Source organism: Schistosoma haematobium, chromosome 3 (genome assembly GCF_000699445.3).
Source record: "Schistosoma haematobium chromosome 3, whole genome shotgun sequence".
Taxonomy (NCBI): domain Eukaryota; kingdom Metazoa; phylum Platyhelminthes; class Trematoda; order Strigeidida; family Schistosomatidae; genus Schistosoma; species Schistosoma haematobium.
The window spans coordinates 12,381,396-12,403,604 of NC_067198.1; the positions used below are offsets into that span (position 1 = coordinate 12,381,396).

Consider the following 22,209-nt stretch of genomic DNA (forward strand, 5'->3'; position numbering starts at 1 on the left):
AAAGTCTTTATAATTGATTGATTGCTGGGTAATGAAAAATGTCATGTATTTCAAGTTCTTCTTAATGCTGATCAAATGCCATCGATCAAGTTATAGTTTGACCACTAGCTTAAGTGAGTCAACATCGCGTGCACAATGTTGAGACTCAGGGTAGTGGTTGATGGTGGTCGACAGGGAACATCTTAGTAATGTGAGTCGAATAACTCTAGATCATCAGGTTGGAATGTAAGAATGTACAATTCTCTTCTCTTAATTGTCATAGAACCTTAAAATCAGAATCCTCAGTACAAACGTTAAAATAGTTCTGTTGTACAGAGTTACCAGTAAAAACAGAAAGGTTTCCGTTAAACTGAACTAACTATTTTTAACTGTGAGATATTTATGTTTAATTCATAAAACGTTTGCGCTAATCAAAACCAGGCATTCACGTATATCCGTAAAGTTTAATTACCAGAACTTTAGGCTCAAACTGACTAGTTGAAAAATTATTTTGCAAAAATGAAAAGAGACTCTTTTGACTATAGAAAATATGCGATACAACTAACAGTATAACAATACTTAATTAAAACACATCAATGTACAGAATTATAGAATTAACAAAAATGCCCTTAACAAGTTACTAAATAAGGGAACCAACAGTGATTCAAATAACAATTTTTAATGACCAGGCAACCTATTGCTGGAATCACAGTGACTTTAATAAACTAAACCTACATAGTCAAATTTTATAACCTGCGTGACTAAGATGTTAACTTACTTACTTATTTATATCTATTACCCCTCGTGGAGAAGCACAGGTCTCCCACTAGCATTCTCTATGCAACTCTGTCTTGTGATTTCCTTCCCAGTTGTTTCCAGTTCTTATTAATCCTTTTAATGTCTACTTCCAATTCCCGACATACTGTGTTCTTTGGCCTTCCTCTTTTCTGTTTTCTTTTTAGGATTCCAGGTAAGCTCTTACCTTGTGATGCAGTTTGATGATTTTCGTAATGTATGTTCTATCCTACATAATTTTAGTTTAGTCCTCGCTTTCTTTCTCTTTCTCTCTCCTTCTTTGTATGCATATATGTATATAAGGTGACTATACAACAGATTGTTAAGTGATCCCGTCAATTCCTCCCTTCATGTCAAGTCATATTAATATGATTTTCATGTAACTAGTTTAGTTTTTATTATTAATAATCTTAATGTATCTCAATTAGAAACATGAAGTTATCAGTTATTATTCGTGCAAATATAATTGTATCCATGTACTATTTAAACTTCAGCTCGAAAAATCAATCAATCTGATGAATTTCTCTTCAGAATAAAAAGAAAAAGAAAATGAGTTTTTGTTTTGTTTTTTGAAAGCTAAAAAGAAAAAAATTGTATTTTTGTAATTGCTTTAAGATATTGTTAATGGATATAGAAGCGCTATTTGTTTCTATGTGATTACCAGAGGAAGAAGGAGGAGGGGGAGGAGAAAATAAATAGTCCTAAATGATATTAAGCTATTACTTAATTCATTGAAATATTATGGATCATATTGATATTCAATTGAACATTATGAACAGATAACGAATTATTGACAATTCAGTTGTTTTATAAAATGTTTAATAGTTCATTTTCTAAAATATTATAATTTATGGTTTTCAGTTTGATAAGTATGTGCCAAGTGTTTTGACATATTGAATAGTTATTACCGATATTGATAATATGATATTGTATATTTTATCACTTCAATCCTTTGTTCTTCCATGGTTTTAACTTATCTTTCTATCTTTTATAATCTATTGTTTTTCTTTCTACTCCTTTTTAATTATTTTCAGATCAATTAATCAGCTGTTATTACAACTTTTGATAGGTGTTGGGTGTGAATCTCGCTAGACAGAATAGTGGATGTGCACTGTTGAGGAGTCCCACAATAGGACGAAACAGCCGTCCAGTGCTTCCAGGTTTCCAACGGTGATCTAATACCAATCGGCCCGTGATCTCAATCAAAAAGATTGTAGAATTACTAAAATGTTTAAAGTTTCATAAATTAGAGGCCAAAACCTCTTGCCTGAAGTCTGTGCTGACAATGAAAACATCTTAAATAAAGCATATAATTCATAGAATATAGCAAAACTACAAGTGAAATACAACATTAATTCTATATTCTTTTCCTAATTAATATTACCGTTTACGTTATTAATTAATTTTCTTGAAATATTTTCAGGATAAATGTATCTGAATCAAATATTGATCCGAACCACCTTCGATCCAGTTCCTTTGACTCTGTAAACTATTTTAAACGAAGAGTCTTTTGGAGCGCATCTCGGAACATTATCCGGCTTGGCTCTTGAAAGGGGAACGAAAAACAATCACGAGTTCTATACAGGAGCACTTAATCAACTGTGGACATATCGCTTCAAAAGACTCTTCGTTTAAAATAGTTTACAGAGTCAAAGGAACTGGATCGAAGGGGGTTTGAATCAATATTTTATGCACCGCATAGGCATTGGCAATCCGCAAATTAAAGCTTGAACTTTGCATATCTGAATCAGTTATTATGAAATGTTTACAAACTAGTATCAAGATTGATAAAGTTTTGGATGAAGTAACGGATCATTCGATAGAAAATAGCTTATTGCTCTTTTTGTTTTATTTCATTTAATAACCTCATTTTTGATAGTACAATTGCTCAATGTATAACACATTGTTTGTTTGAAGTGAAACACAGTAATTTCGAGTTTGTTTGTTTTTTTTCATTTGAAAACAAGCACTGTAATATGGGTAGATTCAATACAAAATGAAATGAAACAACTATCTCGAATCTCATTGCTAGCCAATATTGAAGTTTATTAAAATATATGACCTAATAGTAATATTTAACACAATTTCAGTGTGTACTACTGATATCCACAGATGTAAGTAGTATGCATCATCAATTGAAAATAAAATGTTTGGAGGTAGAAGGTTAAGATCTAAGTAAATAAAATGACAATAGAGATGTATTGGTGTGGGAACAAAGAAATAATTCAGTTTGAGACAATTGATAAACATATTGCAAATGGAGTATTTACTGTATAGTTATCAAGATTTCACTAAGTGATTCTATAAGTTGTTGTATTCAAATACATTTGATTGTTCCCATTTATGTTCTCGTTCACTACACAATTCGTTTAAGAAGCACATATTCTGAAAAACTACTGATCAATTCTAATCTTGAAAATCAGGAACAAGAAGATAGAAATCTTTCCACAAGTAAATATCATCCTTGATAATAATAATAATAACAAAATCAAAGCTATTCAACAGAATAATGGGGGGAAAACTAAGCAAAGATCTTAGAAAAAACATTTATTATATGAATTATCTTTTGGTTAAAGATACTAATAAAATCTCAGTATATACCCAAGTGAACAACTGGAATAGTTGATCTCATGAGAATAGAAGAATTTCAATAAACTTGATAGATAATCAAATATGTTGGGTTTTAAAGTTGGCTTTATACAATGTTAATTAAATAAGCTATAAAACATATATATGAATCATAGTAAGATAAATGATACTTTCAATCTATGTAATAAAATGTTTTATTGCTTTACTTATGTAAAAGAGAAAAACAACAATTCAATATATCATAATGAAAAAGTAACCTTATATGAATCTCCACAAAACCCACCTTTTGATGATAATCAGCATATACTCACTAATGACTGGCTTCAACATGTATTCCCTGGAGTTCTAGTGAGAAGCAGTGATCAATGGAGTTCAACCAGGTTTGTTGTGAGATAGTAACTCACTGAAGACAATGACGAACGGTAGCGCAATTTCATGGATTAGTTGAAGTTAGATATTAACATTGTTGGATGCCGGTCAGCTCAGTGGTTTAGAGGTTAAGCGTTCGCGCGCTCAACCGGTAGGTCCTGAGTTCAAATTCTGCTGGCAGGGTCGTGGATACGAAATTCTGAGGAGTCCCACAATAGAACGAATTGGTTGTTCAATGCTTCTAGGTTTTCCATGGTGGTCTAGCATTAATTGACTCATGAATTCAACTATTGAATTGATAAAATCTCCACAAAGCCCCCTTCTGATCATGTGATTTAGTTAATTTTAAGATATTTATTCTTTCAATATCAAGCATTTACATTGCTCTCTTTAAAAAAATTTTGAGTTCGCTTAAATCGGCGAACGGAACGATGACTCAGCAACATTATGACAAGACAGCTAACTATTCCAATGCGTCCCAACCCCTCTGACTAGAGGGATAAGCCAAGGTTTAGATGAGAAAAACTAAATTTCACAAGCAGCCAAAAGCACCAACAATAACAAGCATAACTCAAACCTTTATATGTATAACATAAAAATATCTTTGGGGAACGTCAAAATACGGCATACTGAAAGAGACAACGAACCAGTGACATTTAGGGTCCTTCTAGATCAGAATTACAATCTGAAGGTAGAAATAGGCGCTTGTGATGCGATAACGCGAAATTCAAATTTCAAAGATAAATTACTAAAATAAGACATTTATCAAGTGAGTTCTGGGGATCTAGCATCACCACTATACACTGTTACATCAATAGACTAAATTGACGTATGACGATGAAATGAGAAAGTTGTTTACTTGAACGAATTCAGATGTTTACTTTTGAAATATTTACGAATTGATATTAATGGTAATAATGAAATATAATAGTTAAAAAATTACAATAATAATAATATTTAGGCATAATAAACTATTTGTATGTTAAATAAAGATTAAGGAGAATTTGAACTGCCTCTTACTTCAGGATTTGGATGAAATTCCGAAAAAATCTTCATAATAAAGAACCCATTATGAATCAGTATGGTTCAGTATTGAAAACTGCAATCTAAATAATTCTAAGTGACTTAGCTTAATTTGACAAATAGTTCATATAACTATTTTTCTGTCAGTCAGTAGTCAGTAACAACGTATAACTTCGTACGTACGTACATCAGTTCGAGTTGTCAAACCACATTGGCACAGAGATGCAGTGGTCGATTCAAATCCCGTAGTGGTAGAGGTAATAAGATTATAAGCAGTAATCAGACAGATTAGGGTTTGTAGATGTTATTCAAGGAATATAATACAGTGAAATAAACTTGGGAAGAAAAAAAAGAGACAAGGAGGAATCAGGAGATCAAAATTTGGGAGAACACAAACAGTGGATGCACCTGCGCCATTGCAAACGATTTTGAGACATGTCATTCAGGGTCTCTAATCATCGGTTCCTATCATCTCGCAGTCCCCAACCAGGTAGTCTACACCTATCAAAATGACTCAGTCTACTTGTCAGTGGCTTCATGGACTTGTGCCATGTTTTGGTCCGGCCGCCCCTAGCTTTCTTCCAACCTACTCCTATACTACTGAACATCGCACGTCGAGGCAGTCGGTAGTTGGGCATACGTAACACATGTCCCAGCCATCTCAACTGATGAAGTTTCACTCCGTCGTCAATCGATTTGCCCTCCTAACCTGGTACCCGTTTCCTAACAACTGTGTTACTTACTCGATGGTCCCAGGATATACGAGCAATATTTCGAAAACACCTATGATCAAATACTAGTAACCTACAAATATTTTCTACTCTTACCGGCCATGTTTCACTGCCATAAAGTAGGATGGAACGAACTGCTGCGCAGTAAACCCGTCTTTTGGTTGGTAGACGGATATCTCGCCTACGCCATAAATGATGCAAGTTGGTAAAAGCTAGTCGAGCCTTCTGTACCCGTGCTGAGATTTCGTCACACACCAGACCAAAAGGGATGATGAGACTCCCAATATAAGTGGAGCCGCCGACACACTTAATTACTTCACTCGCTATCATTAGTTCAGGTGTCGATGCAACCCAATCCTGAAGCAACATTTTACATTTCGAAGGGGAGAATCGCATCCCGAACATGCTTGCATTGTTGCTCAGAATGATCAGAAAACTCTGCATTTTGTCAGCGTCTTCACCAAATAGAACTATGTCATCGGCATATTCCAAGTCAACGAGTGAATTTCCTAGCAGAAGTTCAACCCCTGGAAATTTAGGTGAGGAAAGTGTTATCTCCAAAAGTACGTCAATGACAAAGTTGAACAAGAATGGAGAGAGTGGACAGCCCTGACGAACACCACTTGAGGTAATCAATTCTGATGACAGTTCGCCATAAGCTCTCACTCTACCAGTTGTGTTCGAGTAGAGAGCCTTTATAAGGTTAATGTACTTCTTTGGTACTCCTTTCAGTGACAAACACTGCCATAAAACCTCACGATCAACAGAGTCGAATGCTCCCATAAGGTCGAGAAATACTACGATTGTGGGGCGTCTGAACGATTGGGAACTATTTTTTTTGTGAACGACTTTCGAATGGTTTACAAAACGATAGATTGAGAAATAGCTCCTTATGTCATTGTTACTGAAAAGCATTACTTATGCTGTTAGGGAGTCACGTTCACTTTGAATAGACTGTTTATCCTTTGAGGTTTATTTGTTCAAGAACCTTTCAAACTGAATTCTTTCGAATTCTGTCCAATAGTTTTATCAGTAAGTGCTACTACTAGCTTGATAGTTTAATCATAGTTAATAGTTAAAATCTATAGGTAAGCGTCATGTTTTTACACCTTCTTAGTAAATAGAACTTTTAATTGCATAGACTTCTGTACAATTTATTCTATCTATCCGACAACATCCATAGTCATTTAGTTCCTTTCATTTAATTTTAGCAGAAGCAATTGAACGTTGTTCGCCTAATTGTACTTTAGACTATTATAAATTCATGAAACAAGAATACATTTCATCTGTAAAAGTATATTAAAATGTGTCAAAACAAATCACTTTAATGAGTTCACAGTTCAGCAACGAGCTAAACACTCAAAAATGTTTAGTTGTAACTTGGCCTAAAATCGCCAAACGCGACACATGTTTTCTACGACATAATGAAGTCAACTAATCAGCCTTATAACTAATGTGTAGCCACCAATATAATGTTCAAATCGCAACTGCTTATAAGCACAAATTACCAAAAATTATTTGGAATTCACGAACCTACCTAAGTTAGACAATTAATGGACACCAGAAAGAGCAACAAGGCAGCACTACCCTAGTATTAGATTGGTAAAGGGTAGATGATCATGACCTGAAATCCGGGGATTGAATCCAGAACCTTCTATGTGAATAATTGACCTGCAGACCACTGAGCGAAGATTCACTAGTGTTAAGGTTCAAATTCAATCAGTTCACGAAATTGTATAACACTCAGCAGTTGCCTGTGGTGGGTATCTTCCTCACACCCAATATAGTTGAACTCCACTGGTCATGGCTTCTTACTAAACCTCCGGAAATTTTATCTCGAAGCTAGTAGCTAGGGTGCACATGATAATTGTTAATATGAGATTTATATTAATAATCTTTGTCGAATGTTAGAATAAACTGCTGTTGCATAACTTTTTTGCTAGATCGGAATTGTCACATAATTCTGAAACTATCAGTAAAATTACAAGTACATAAATAAGTGTACAATGATTCTTATCTTTTGAAAATACTCCTTAAAATTATATAAACTAAAGAAAATTCAACACAGATATATCAGCTGATAAACCATAGTTATTGATATGATGGACAGTAAGTGCATTCGATTGTTACATCTCATTACTATTGAATATTAATTCATATCAGATGGGTTTTGTTGATATTATAGTGATTTCAATGATTAAGATCATGAGTTAGTTGAAGCTAGACCACCATGGAAAACCTGGAAGCACTGGACAGCCGTTTCGTCCCATCGTGGGACTCCTCAGCAGTGCGCATCCACGACCTTGCCCCCAGCGAAATTCGAACCCAGGACCTACTGGTTTCGCGCGTGGTTAAGTTCGCATTGAAATTATTACATCATACACAAAATCACTATTCTATGTTATATAATCAATGAATTTCTTTCAATTTTCGTTTCATGTTTAATATATTCAACATAAGTAGTATTCCATTCAATTAAAAGTGATTACGAGTTTTGTTAATCAGTTGTTCTATATTTTCTTCATATTCGTTCACAATTATATTTAGGTTTATATTTTAGATTACGTAAGTAACTATCAGCCGGTCAAACTAATTACTATTCAGTTAACTCATGATCTCAACTACTACAATCTCCACAAAACACCCTTCTAATACTAATCAACATATGCTCACTAGTGACTGGCTTCAAGATGTATATCCTGGAGTTCTAGTGAGAAGCAGTGACCAGTGGAGTTCAACGGAGTCCGTTATGAGATAGTAACTCATTGATGATAATGGTGGATATGTCGTTCAATTTCGTGGATTAAGTAAAGTTAGACATTAACACCGTTGGATGCCGGCCACCTCAGTGGTCTAGTGGTTAAGCGCTCGCGCGCAAGACTGATAGAGCATGGGATCGTGGATGCACACTGCTGAGGAGTCTCATACTAGGATGTGTTGCCCATCCAGTGCTTTCAGGTTTTTCATGGTGGTCTAACTTCAATTGCCTCATGATCTCAACTATTGTAATTACTATGATTCAACAGATTAACTGTACATATAAACAACAATAGCAACTACATAAAATTTTTTATTTACGAATTTCATTTATTAACCGCATGAATGTACATTTGTGTTTATTGTATTAAGTGTGTTTCTTCTTTTTGTTTTAAAATTGTACTGATATGATTTAAACAAGTGATAGTTTGACAAGATAATCAATGATTGATTTTCATATATGTCATTAAACTAGATGTATTGAACTTTGTAAAATTAACTAATCCGTTTTTATTGTTTGTTTGTTTTTATTTTGTTTTATGAATACAGTAACAAAAAAAAAATGAAAATCAATATCTCTATGATGTATTACGTTCATTTTATATTTGGTTAAATAGTTGCTAGGTGTGTAATTGTAAAATGTTAAGAAAACATTAGTGATACTAATTTGTAAATGTTGATTCATATTTAATTGTGTGTTGTTCAAATGCCTAGGCTTCTTGTTTTCTGATTGTTGAATTCATTGAGACAATTGAAGCTACACTATTATGGAAAACCTGGAAGTACTGGATGGTCGTTTCGTCCTAGTATGGGATTCCTTAAAAGTGCGTATCCACGATCCCGCCTCGCGAGATTCGAAACCAGGAACTATAAGTCTCGCGCGGGAACGCTTAATCTTTAGGTTTCCCATGGTGGTCTAGCTTTAAGTGACTCATGAATTCAACTATAAAATTACTGAAATCTCCACCTAAACCCCTTCTGATAATAAGCATATTAATAAGTGAACAAATGAGAATCATGGAATATTTTAAAGATGTGAAAAAATCTATAGAACAATCCTCAGTTTATGGGAGGTTTTAATTACGATATACTGAAAACACCATCTTGAGAGTTCAGTTCAAAACATTTAGTGCTATAAATCCTCACATAAAGTACTTTTCTCACCTCTTTTTGTAACTTTATCCTAGAGATGAGTTGGCAATTCAATCTAGATATATGGTGTGTGCTACTTATATTGACATAAGTAGTATATGATGTTAGTCGTGAACAGAAGGTCTGGCAGCAGACAGTCAAGAGAATCGAACAGTAAAGAATGGAAACAGAATGCAATTTGTATGAAAATGCAAGAACAATGAAGTCTGAGTCATTTTGAGACAATTGGTGGATATTTTGCAAATTAAGCATTTACTTTATGATTGCTAGATTTGATTAACAAGTTCTGTAATTTTGTGTTAAATACATACTATTGTCCCCACCCATGTTCTGTTCACTACAGATATACCAGTCGACTTGCTTTAGTGAAGTTAGGTATGTATTTTTGTTGAGGTCAGTTCCCCTCATTTAACAGCAACTAATACTATATCTTGGTAGGGGACATCAAAAGAGACTTAAATTGTCTTTAATGTACCACATAATAAATGAAGTAAACTTAACTTTGGATTACTACCATTTATAACCGAATATGAGATAATAGAAATGCTGGTCAATATAAGTCAGTCAAATAATAAGACTTATATTTCTTTACATTGCTTGTTAATAATGAATGAAATTTGCAATAATTATAACCGGTTTCTACATAAACTTATTAAGTAGGTGTGATTAAGATGAATTCGGTAACATTCATCTGTTTATTTGAATACTAATAAGTGATTCAAATAAGATAACTATCTTTAAATCTTGATCCTTATTTTCAACATATTAGTTGATTATTTGTCAATTTTTTTATTTGATTGTCGACTGACAACAAAATGTCATGAGAACAAACTTTAAACAGATGAGACTTTGACATTCTTCCTTTTTTTCTGAAAGTGTGTAATTTACTTAACACAAATACAATTTGTTTTACATATACTGAAGATCTTCAATATGAGCATCTTGTTGCCATATACATAACAAATCAAATACATTACTTTGGTTCTTATTATCATTGGTGGGTTAGATTCGAAAAATAGACATTCAACAGACAGTTTGGAAACAATTGACGAATAATACTCATATCCTATTTATGTTAATTAATATTAACCTATTTGTTCTCATTCAGTTAATTTCATAAGATATATTTACGATTCTAGTCTATAGGTGTTGAGCATTTTGATAGTTCAATAATGTTCATAATGCTAATGATCGAGTAATGGAAATATAGCTGATAAAGATATCATTACCACAAGATGTTTTACCCAGCTAAAACAAGTTAGATGAAACATTAGAAAAACAAATTTTCTAGTCCAATTGGTGTTGCTTGCCTGTATCTTCCCATTGTTATTTAGGATTGCAATTGACCATACGTGCATCTTTTGTGAATTGCCTCGATATTGCCAACAAAAGACTGATCAAATGCAGGACTTAGTAGTTAAGTGGATAACAAAATGGCGTTCGAAGCAGACAGTACTGGGTTCAAGTCCCGGAGTGGACATCAACTCAGATGCGGGTACATCCAGCTGACAAGTCCTAAATAGGACTTAGCATGCTTCCTGGATTCCACTGCTAGCGACCATCCGTCTTTGCTCATAAATTTTCTAGTCGTTTAGCATACACATAAAAAATCGTATACTGTGTTTTACATATTTGTGTTATCAGATTAACTATTAATTCATGTCCGTTTTGAATAAAAACATGTACATATACACAGTCTTTTTATCATCAAATGAAGTTCCCTGATTATGGGTTACTTCCACTTTTATTTTGTTTAACATTAAAATATCACACAATAACGTCTTATTGAAAAGTGTGAGGTGATTATCAAATACTAGTTATTGAGAGTGTAAACAAACCTAAGTTAGACAACTATTAATTACCAGGAAACATTGAATGACTATTTTATTCACTTTAAATTGAATGTGTCCATTTGTAACTCCATAGACTATCAAATTCCAAATCTTCAGGTTTTGCAGTTACAGCTTAACTTTTAGTCATGACCTTCAGTAATCTCTGTGAATCTTCATACTATTTTACGTAAAACTGATGATAAACACAATCTGATGAGTTTTAATTACATTGAGTTGAATAATGTTAACTGAGAATTATAGACAATTAAAGGAAATAGTACATTATTATCATTCTACCTTGAAATATATGACCTGTATTTACATTTGATGGGATTAAATCGATTAAAAATTACACTTATGTATGTTTATTTGATAAATAGTTACCATAGTTATAAAAAAGATTCATCTAAAATGATAAGATATTTAATCAACTTCCGAAACATTCAATTTGTTTATTCATTTTTTATTTATTCAGAAAACTTGTATGACAATCAACCAATAAACACTTCTTATCGTGACTACTGAAAGTGATATAAGTAGGAGATTTCACTGGTTGAAATCATGAGTCAATAGAAGCTAGACCACCACGGAAAACCTGGAAGCACTGGACGGCCGTTTCGTCCTAGTAAGTAAGCAGTGCGCATCCACGATCCCGCCTCGCGAGATTCGAACCCAAGATCTATGAGTTTCGCGCCAGGCGCTTAACCAACTAAACCACTGAGCCGGCATTCAATTGACTCATGATTTCAACCAGTGAAATTTCTATTAATCTCCACAAAACCCATTCTGATAAAGTAGGGGATTGTTATGAATATGGTATAAATCGGAAACTAGACAAAAATATGAAAGACTAAATAATGATTATGAATTCATAAACTTTAACAATTTCTATAAATGATTATAATATACATTTCCTCTAATATTGAGATCATGAATTAACCTAAACTAGAAATTCATTACGAACTAGAGAAGCATTAGACATTGACTTCATCTTATTAAGGAACACTAACTTAGGGTAGAATAGCTGTTCAATGTTTTTTTATTTTATTTACAACAGTTATCATCTAAAAACGTTTAATGCATAAATTCTGTAAAAACTGAAATTCTTCCCAACCTACCGTATTTATTACTTTCATGCTATATAATTATAATAATACAAATAAATTGAAACTATTTATTGATTCATATTGTGTTTTTTTTACTATAACATTTTAGTGGTTAAGCGCTGGCGAGCAATACTGATAGGTCCTAGTTGCGAATCTCGCACGGGATTGTTGATGAGCACTGCTGAAGAGTCCAATACTGGGACGAAACAGCCATCCAGTGCTTCGAGGATTTCCATAGTGGTCTAACTTCATGAATTCAACTGTTAAATTACTATAATATCCATAAAAAACCTCAAATGTTTGTTGTTTTTGTTGTTAAAAAAATGTTTATTCTTTTTTTGTATAGATATAAAAATTTTAATAAATTTCCTGTTTGATACAGGATATAAGATTTAGTTATTCATTATGTAACGGAATAGTAAAATTTGCTATAGTTAAACATTTCACTTTATTTCTTAAGTGTTATTTTGATATCCCTTTATATATATATATACCTTTCCCATTAGAATAGCAGTTATCAAAAGTAAACTGAAACAAGCCATTTAACTATTTTATTAATATTGATTCTATAAGTAAATTATAATAAATGATATTCCATCGAATGAAAATTTATCAGTGCAAGGTTGCGGAACGATGTGTGCAAGATTGTTTATGCTCACTACTGAATAGTTCTATACTAAGATGAAACTGCTGTTTAGTGCTTCCAAGTTTTTCATTGTCGTTTTTACATTGATCAATTCATGATTTCAATGAAAATAGAAAGTTGATATTACTAACGTTTACTTAGAATAGATGAATTACAGCTAACATTAGAGCTTAAGATGAGCATTTTGGTCTTGGATGTACAAACTTTTTTGTGCCAATATTCACAGTCATACTCATACACTCTACTTTTACTTCAAATACTCAACGCATTATCTACCGAGCTATTCAGTGCAGAGAGATTTGTACCGGATTCCATTGTTAACTACACTCTACCTATATTATAAAAAAAGTCTTGTGATATCAAGAGAACTCACTTAAGGTGAAAATATGCTGATTAGAATTACTCATCATTGAAAGTGTGTTGATTTGATCTATTTTAATAGGAAATAATTTAAAATTAAGCCATTTGGATCAATTAGATTCATCTGTTCAATAAAGATTCATGTCATATTAAATAACAATCAACTATTTTTTTTAATACACTTGGTATTGTTTTACTTGAATCTTCCCATTGATGTTTTAGGACTGAAATTGATCAGTCTCTTATTGGCATATGTGCATACTGTGCGAATGCCTCGATATTGCCTTAATATACAAGCATTATAAGGAAAGATGGATAGTGGCTAGCAGTGGAATCCAGCATACGCGTTTCGTCCTATTTGGGACTCGTCAGCTGGATCTACCTGCATCTCAGAGTTGATGTTCACTCAATCAATTATACTACTCATTAACAAAAGGGAAAGAAATTCTTAAAAAAAAATAATTTAATAAGTATTGGAGGTTATTCTCTTTCATATATTGAACCTTGTACTAAATTGTACAACTCACAATATTAATAATCAATAATGTTCAAAATCATTTAAAATTCTGCCGCTAACTTTAAACCGTTTAGTTACAAACGAAATAATTCAAATTTTTAAATTATCTTCAAGATTGATTACAATAATCATTTGATAGTATCCATGGTTAATTAATTTACTTTAGTGATATTATTTCTGTCTTTGTTTCTTCAATAAAACAAAACAAAACGAAAAAAAGAAACGAAAAGAAACCTCAGTCAAGTAAGTTAGAAACGAATAATGAAAAACAAAAAAAGAGTAAATGAAAGTACCAATTTTATTTGAATTTTGTATCTATTCAATAGTTGACATTTTCTAATGATTCATTTAAATAGAATATAAGAAAGAAATGAATTAAGATTAGTCATTTTCTTTTTAGTCATCCCATTGTTGGTATGAAATAGACTAAAAGATAAAATCTTTAATGAATAGAAGTTCAGTTTAATTCTTGATTTAATCTAATAAAACAAAGGTATTCACCGAATGGGTTTTGTTTTAAATTAGACTACAACAACAACAACTACTACTACTACTAAATCTTATTGTATCTATTTCTTCAAAATGAGTTATTTGGTTATTTTACCTCAGACAATGAATAAATGATTGTGCAGTCATTTATGAATCAATGGAAGCTAGATATTAACACTGTAGAATTCCGACTAGCTCAAGTGTTCATACTCGAGACCAAAGGTTCTGGCTTTGAATCCCGCGTTCATAATTGTGGATACTCACTGCTGAAAAGTCCCATACTAGTATGAAACGATCGTCAAATGTTATCAGGTTTTCAATGGTTGTCTAGCTTACATTGACATATGAATTTATTTATTAAAATTACTATGATCTTCACAAACACACCATTCTGTTCATATATACCAGTAAATAGTAAACATTAATTTACTTTATAAAAAATCATATATGCGTTAAATCAAATACTTAATGCATAAGAAATTGGAAGTAAATAAAATTATAGTTTATGTTCATGTTTCAATGGGTTACATGCTGAATATCCGACAATATTAGTGAATAAGTATGTAATATTAGGTTTACATAAGTGCCAATGAAAAGGATTTAAAACTGGTCATTACCAATGACTGACTAAAAAACATTAAACAGCGGTTTCATATTCATATAAAATCCCCTATTTATTGGAAGCTACAGACTAAGCAAACCTAGTCTATTTACAAGTTACGATAAGTATTTTATCATTAAAAAACTTAGTTGATATTTATTCGTCTAAATTTTTAACTTCTAATTGAAATTATGGTTGGAGATTATTTAATCCTGGTGGTTGTGTTATTGTTTATTTTCCCAATTTGAATAGTGTTCAACAATTATATAATCAGAATGGGTTTTCTGGAGATTTTAGAAAGTTCACCGGTTGAAATCATGAGTCAATTAAAGATAGACCACTATGAAAAACCTGGAAGCATTGCACGGCCGTTTCGCCCTAGTATGGGACTCAGCAGTGTGCATCCACGATCCCGCATCACGCGTAATTCGAACCCAGGACCTGTCAGTCTCACTTCAGGCGCTTAACCAACTAGACTTCTGAACTGGCCGGTATCCAACGGTGTTAATGTCTAACTTCAACCAATCCATGAAATTGCGCCACCGTATACCATTGTCTTCGGTGAGTTCCTATCTCACAACAGACACGGTTGAACTCCACTGGTAACAGCTCACTAGAACACCAGGAGTATCTCTTGACGAGTCCCATGCTAGGACGAAACGGCCGTTCAGTGCTTTCTGGTCTAGCTTCAAATGACTGATAATTTCAACCAGTGACATTATGTAATCATATTAGAATATTAGGACTTCATTTTTAAGACAGCCACTAATGTAATACTTACATGTCTATGAATTAATTTCATCTAAAGGGGATTCCTAGTTTTGAATTAACCTCAACCACTAATCGTTAATGTCCAATTTTTTAACTGTTTATGAAGAAGAAAAATGTATAAATTTATCAAACATTTTACTATCGTTTAATATCAGTATTACGTTTTAGAATGCGAGGGTTATAAAATGGCATTCAGGTAAACTGTAATTCATCCATATTCATAAACAACGTATGCTAGGCAACTATTCTGTAAGATAACAATGAGAACTATGTTCATACACTCACTTGTGATCAACTACATAGTCATGTTCAAGACATTATATTTAACAAGTGTAACTTATAAAGTTAATTGGTTCAAACATTACAGTGAAAGATTATCAGCGAAATAAATGAAGTTTGAAAAAAATGAATAGTGAATATTGTTTACTTAAAAGTGTGCTATCCTGTTCATCATAAGAATCAACATTTTCCCGTGTAGTATCGTGTGAAAGCAAGTCTCGTGTGTACTACTGATGTCCACAGATATAAGTAGCATGTATCATCATTTGGGAGTGAAATGTCTGAAGGCAGAAGGTTAAGAAGATCAAAGTAAAGAGTATGAAAATAGTGATGTATTGGCGTAGGAACAAAGGAGTAATTAAGTTTGAGACAATTGATAAACATATTGCAAATGAAGTAATTACTGTATAGTTATCAAGCTTTTACTGAGAGATTCTATAAGTTGTATTCAAATACATTTGGTTGTCCGTATTTGTGTTCGCGTTCACTACAGTAACTTTTCACTGCTTCATGTAAATAAATGACATTATTTCCAAAAATACAACTAATCAGACAGTTTCTTTATAAACATTTATAGTGAGAAATGAATTTAATTTAAGGTTCATTGATATTATCACAAAAGATAGAAAGTATGTATTCACTAGCAATCAGTGTATAGGTTACCAACTTCATTGAGGACAGTTAGGGGGGGGGGAAATGTACATTTATACTGTTAACTTGTAAGAATGAACAGAATCTAAATTTAAAAACTTGCCATACAATAAAAGTAAGCTCTCAATAACTTACAATTAGATATTCACCATCAAAGAGTTAAGACTATACAAATATGTTTTAACGTACAAATAAATATTCAAAAAGGGGATATAAATTGAAAGTAATAAAATAATATTACTCATAGTTCAAAATGAGTTGATTTTATTGAGTTCACATTATTTCCATGCGAAACCGTTTGATAGTTACACTAAACTAATTCATATCATTACTCAATACATAAATGAAGATGTGCTTCAGTAATATTAATTACTGATAATACCTTTAATTCCTTAATTTTGAGGTGAGTTTAAATTTCATTTATTTAGATCCAAAGAACTTCCGATAACTGAAACAGTTGCTTTTCAAGATTATGGGTATTTCATTATAGTAAATATTTGTTTATCTACACGAGTATAGTAACTTGATATAATTTTCCTCGGTCATATGAACATAGTATGGAACTCATTCAGAACTAGTATACTTTATGCTGATAGAAAATTCATTTCCTGTGAGTTAATAATTGTAAACGTAAATTATTGATGGATAGTGGCTAGCAATGAAAGTCAGGACGGGCTTTTCGTCCAGTTTGGGACTCGTCAGCTTGATGTTCATTCCGGGATTCAGACCTGCTACTGTTCACTCCATTAGGCTATTGAGTCCAGACAGAAAAAAGTTGTGCAACCGGGTGCGGTTTAAATTCATTTTTGTATTGGTTGTTTGAGTATTCTCATTTATGTTTAAGACTGCAATTGATCAAACTTATATCGAGATATTCCGTACAGGATGTACATATGCTAATATAAGACTGACTGGTTACATTCCAAAACATTAACAGGAAGACCCAAACAACCAACACAAAAACGAATTAAACTATTGACCATATAGAATAACGTATGACGTCTACATTTATTCAGTTTACTCTAACTCTGTATATTAGTTATACGTTAATATGTTGGAACGAAACAAGTACATATATTATTCATAATTTAAAATGAATATTAAATTTGTCATAGAACTTTCTTGGGACACAATTAAATACGAAATAATTCAATGTTCAAATTATGATGTGTTCCTATTTTTCAGTCTTCGATTGTAGTTGGACATTAACATCTTTGGATACCAGCTCAGTGGTTTAGTGTTTAAGCGCTCGCGCGCGAGACTAATAGGTCCTGGGTTCGAATCTCGCGGGGGGGGACGGGATGGTAGGTGCGCACTGCTGTGAAGTCCCACAATAGGAAGAGTTGGTCATCCAGTGGTTCCAGGTTTTCCATGATAGTCTAGCTTCAAGTTCAACCATTGAAATTCAAATATTATCATCTCAAACCACACTAAAGTACTTTTCACTTAGATGTTCAATTATTTTCTTAACTTATGAGTATGTTTAAAAGATAATATATGTAATAAAAGAGAATTTGATAGCAGTTACACTTCAAAACTCTTGACCTATTTAACTGAAAGTTCTAGTATGAAAATATGAATGGACATATAAAGGTAAGCGGAGTGTTGATACTTCTAAACGATTTTATTCTAGATCAATGATTAGGTAAACAAAACATTTTACACAATTACAAATTCAAATACTTTTTTTATTTTGACTATTAAGTTAAATCTTTTTGTTAAATTTAATCTAACTAACTATTAATCTGATAAACTGATGAACATAAAGATACATCAGGGAATGGTTACTGTTGAATAACTTCAAAAGGTCATTTATAGATTCATCCATCAATTTTAAACTATTCGCTTTCAAATCACTTTTGATGATAAAATAGTCAGTAATAGCACAATAGGTTTTCAATCATATAAACACTTTCAGTGGATCATATTTCATAATGTCGTTCACATTAATAATAAACACTTCAACTTAGAGATTATATTATCACCAAATATACATTTCGTCATTTATTCATAAAATAGTTTAATATTACACCTGTAAATTTCATAGTATTGACGCAAAATGTAAAACGTCACTATTGTGCAATGTATATAGAGAGTTATGTTCCATATCAGCAATAACAAAATAGATCTGTTCATTTTTCCAAATAAACACTGTCACAATGTTGTCTGGTAACTAATTTCTTTTCTCTTATTGCACCAAAGAAGATTTAAATTTTGTAACTATGCTATTAGAATTTTATAATAATAAACCGTTGATTGATATTATTTTATCTGGATCCATTAGATTTATTCCATGTTCAATTACTTTTTTTGTTGTTTACTTTTTCAACAAGTTTCCGTTTCGTAATTCTTAGTCGATCTTGACGACAAGTATTAACTGATTACCAGTTAGAAGTTAATAGTCCAGTTAATCGATATCTAAATAATGTAATTCTTTTTCATTGCATCTTACCAAGCAACCATGTTATCTCTGATTGAGCCTTTTGTAACTTGTATAACGAAAACTTATACACATTTTTCAGAAATGCACATAAATAGGTTCTACGATCAATAGCCATAATGATGTGTTAAAACAAATAGAAACAGTTGACCTGTTGGGTAGAAACAGTTAGCTCAGATTTTCAAGTAGGCCAACAGTAAAGTATATATTTACAACTATATATATATATATATATATATATATATATATATATATCAATAATTAAGTATAGTGTTGCTTTTGTCTTATTAAATAAATACATTGTTTTGTATTGTTTGTATATAAAGTATATAGCATATACCATTTGTTCTTTTGTTCAAGTGATTATACCATATTCCAACAAAACAGTCATGCATAATGAAATCACTCTGCTGATATATATATACATTTATATATTAAAGCAATTTCTTTTCCTTCTAAATAGGGTATCTCAATTTGATAAACAATAATCATGAAAACAAGTGTAACCACCTGTGCAAATGTTACACTGATTACATATTACTATTCTATTATTTGTTTATTTCTAATCAAAATATAATATAAGCTACTCAATAATTAATAGTAATATGTTGCTAAGTAACACTGATTGATGATGTACATATTTAAATGTCCTAAACATGTAGCCTTTATTATTTTAAAATTATATTAAAATTTATACAATATAATCAAGATTTGAATTGATAACTATTTTTAAAATAAAAATAACTTTAGTCTTTATGTAGAAAGTTCCTAGTAAACTAATGGTGATATATTTATGATAGTTTAATGAGTACATATTTGGAATCATGATGTTTCGTATCTTAGTGTAAACCACTTCTTCAGAGTTTCATAAAGAGAAGTTTGTTTGAGATTAGTTTATGGCAGTCTAATGAAGTAGATAGACTAATTGACATATTCAACACAATATTAGCTAAAATAATCATATGAAACAATGTCATTGAATGAAAAGTCTTCAAAAGTGACAATAATTGATTTATTCAATTCATGAAGTTTGTTTAGTAAACTTCTGAAAATAAAATACTCTATAGATTATTTTAAAATGAATTATTCTTCATTTTAAAACTATGATTGGGATCATGAACCAAACGATGATAAAGCACCGTGGAAAACCAACTCGTTCTAGTATAAGACTCCTCAGCAGTGCACATCCACGATCCCGCTCGCGAGACTCGAACCCAGTGTCATCAGTGTCGCGCGCGAACGCTTAACCTAATTGGCCACTGAGTCGGCATCCAACTGGATTTTGCTAGCGGGATTGTGAATGCACACTGCTGAGGAGTCCCACAATAGGACGAAACAGCCGGTCCAGTGCTGCCATGTGTCCAATGGTGGTCTAACATTAATCGGTTCATGATCTCAATCAAAAACTTAATAATCTCCACAACCCCTATACTGTTAAAACTATGGTTTATCCCCTCATACAATATGCTGTTGTTGATGGTAACCGGCCAACGGTTATTGAGCATCCTACGTAGAAAATTGTTTATAAATACTTCTACATTTTGATGATAGTTGTGGTAGTTCACCAAGTTTCAGTTCCATACAGTAGAACTGTTTTGACATTCGTATTGAAGATTCTGACTTTGATGTTAGTTGACAGTTGTTTTGAGCTCTATATGTTCTTCAGTTGTAAGAATGAGGCTTTGGTTTTGCCAATCCTCATCTTTACGTCTGCATCCGATCCCCCTTGTCCGTCAATGATGCTGTACAGGTACATATGTGTTTCCGCTCCTCCCAGAGTTTTATCATCAAGTGTGATCGTGTTGGTGTTCTCCATGTTATATTTCAGGATCTTGCTTTTTCTCTTGTGTATGTTGGGGTCTGTTGCTACGGAGGCTGTTGATATACTGGTTTTCCTAACTTGCATCGGTTACTGTGTATTAAATGGATCAGCTAAGTCTCCGTGAAGTCAAAATCGTCTAGTTGCATTTAATGTTAGAAAGATATCGCTTAATTGCCATAACTTCAAACAACTTATCAATGAGATTATCTAATATACTGGTAATTACGATCAAGATAATTCAATCATATATATATACACACACAAAAAAAAATGCTCTTACTTACTTTGCTAGACGTTTAGCAGATGAACAATGTTTAATCACTGTATTTCGTTTCTGTAATTTATCAATGTAATCATAATCTTTGTCATTCAATTTCGTTATACTTGACAGAGTTCGTTGTGGTGTATAATTATATGTAGTTACATTAATATTACTACTACTATTATTACAATTACTATTATTATTAATATTACTATCTTCAACAATAGAATTTTGATTGGAGAAACTACAATTATAACTTCTATTATTGAATTGAGTATATGTCATATCGGTAGATTTTGTATTCTTCACAGATTTTAAACGTTGAGCCCATAAAACCCCTGTACGTAGTACATTCCATTTTTTATGTAATAAATGAAATGTAGATGGTTTATGCATAGAATCCGATTCATAATTCGATTGTTTCGACATATTTTGTTGTATGTTTTTTTATTCTGTTCAAAATAAATCAAACCATTAACAAAAAAACCCAAGTAGGATTGTGTATTTAATACAGTTTCCCGGTAATAAATAGTTTAATTTATATCATTAAAATTAGGATTTAATTCCAGATAGATGTATAATATGTTTCCCATAATATTTTTTAAAAAAAAAAATACAACTATAGTTCTATTCAATGATTATTACATGATATGCACAGATATTCATTCAACTGTTCAGAAACAAATACACTATCATTTGGGTGCTACTAAGTATTATGTGTCCGTATACATATATATATATATATATATATATTAATGTGCAAATCAGTTCATATTCTAGACATGCATACAATATATATGTGTGCAGTACTTTTAGCCTGTTATAGTTATTCATTAACTACTATATATATATATATATATATATATATATATATATATATCTGACTGTGAACTAGTTTAATCACTTTCAAAATAGGCAATACAATTTCTTTATGTACCTATCAGGGTTTCTTTTTTAATCTTTCCCGTGTGTAGTCAATGAATATTGTAAAACGTATATACAAACAGCAACAGAAAAAAACACAGAAAGAAAAAAAAT

General features: G+C 31.9%; 1 protein-coding gene across 1 annotated transcript in view; it reads right to left on the minus strand.

Moving 5' to 3' along the window:
* PLEKHG7_1 overlaps window positions 1-21,886 on the minus strand; it is a 176,991-nt gene extending 155,105 nt beyond the window's left edge. The window contains exon 1 of the mRNA XM_051213018.1: window positions 21,194-21,886. Within this exon, the coding sequence (XP_051068953.1) occupies window positions 21,194-21,600 (407 nt within the window). The 5' untranslated portion in view covers window positions 21,601-21,886. The remainder of the gene's footprint in view (window positions 1-21,193) is intronic.
* Window positions 21,887-22,209: the final 323 nt, after the last annotated feature.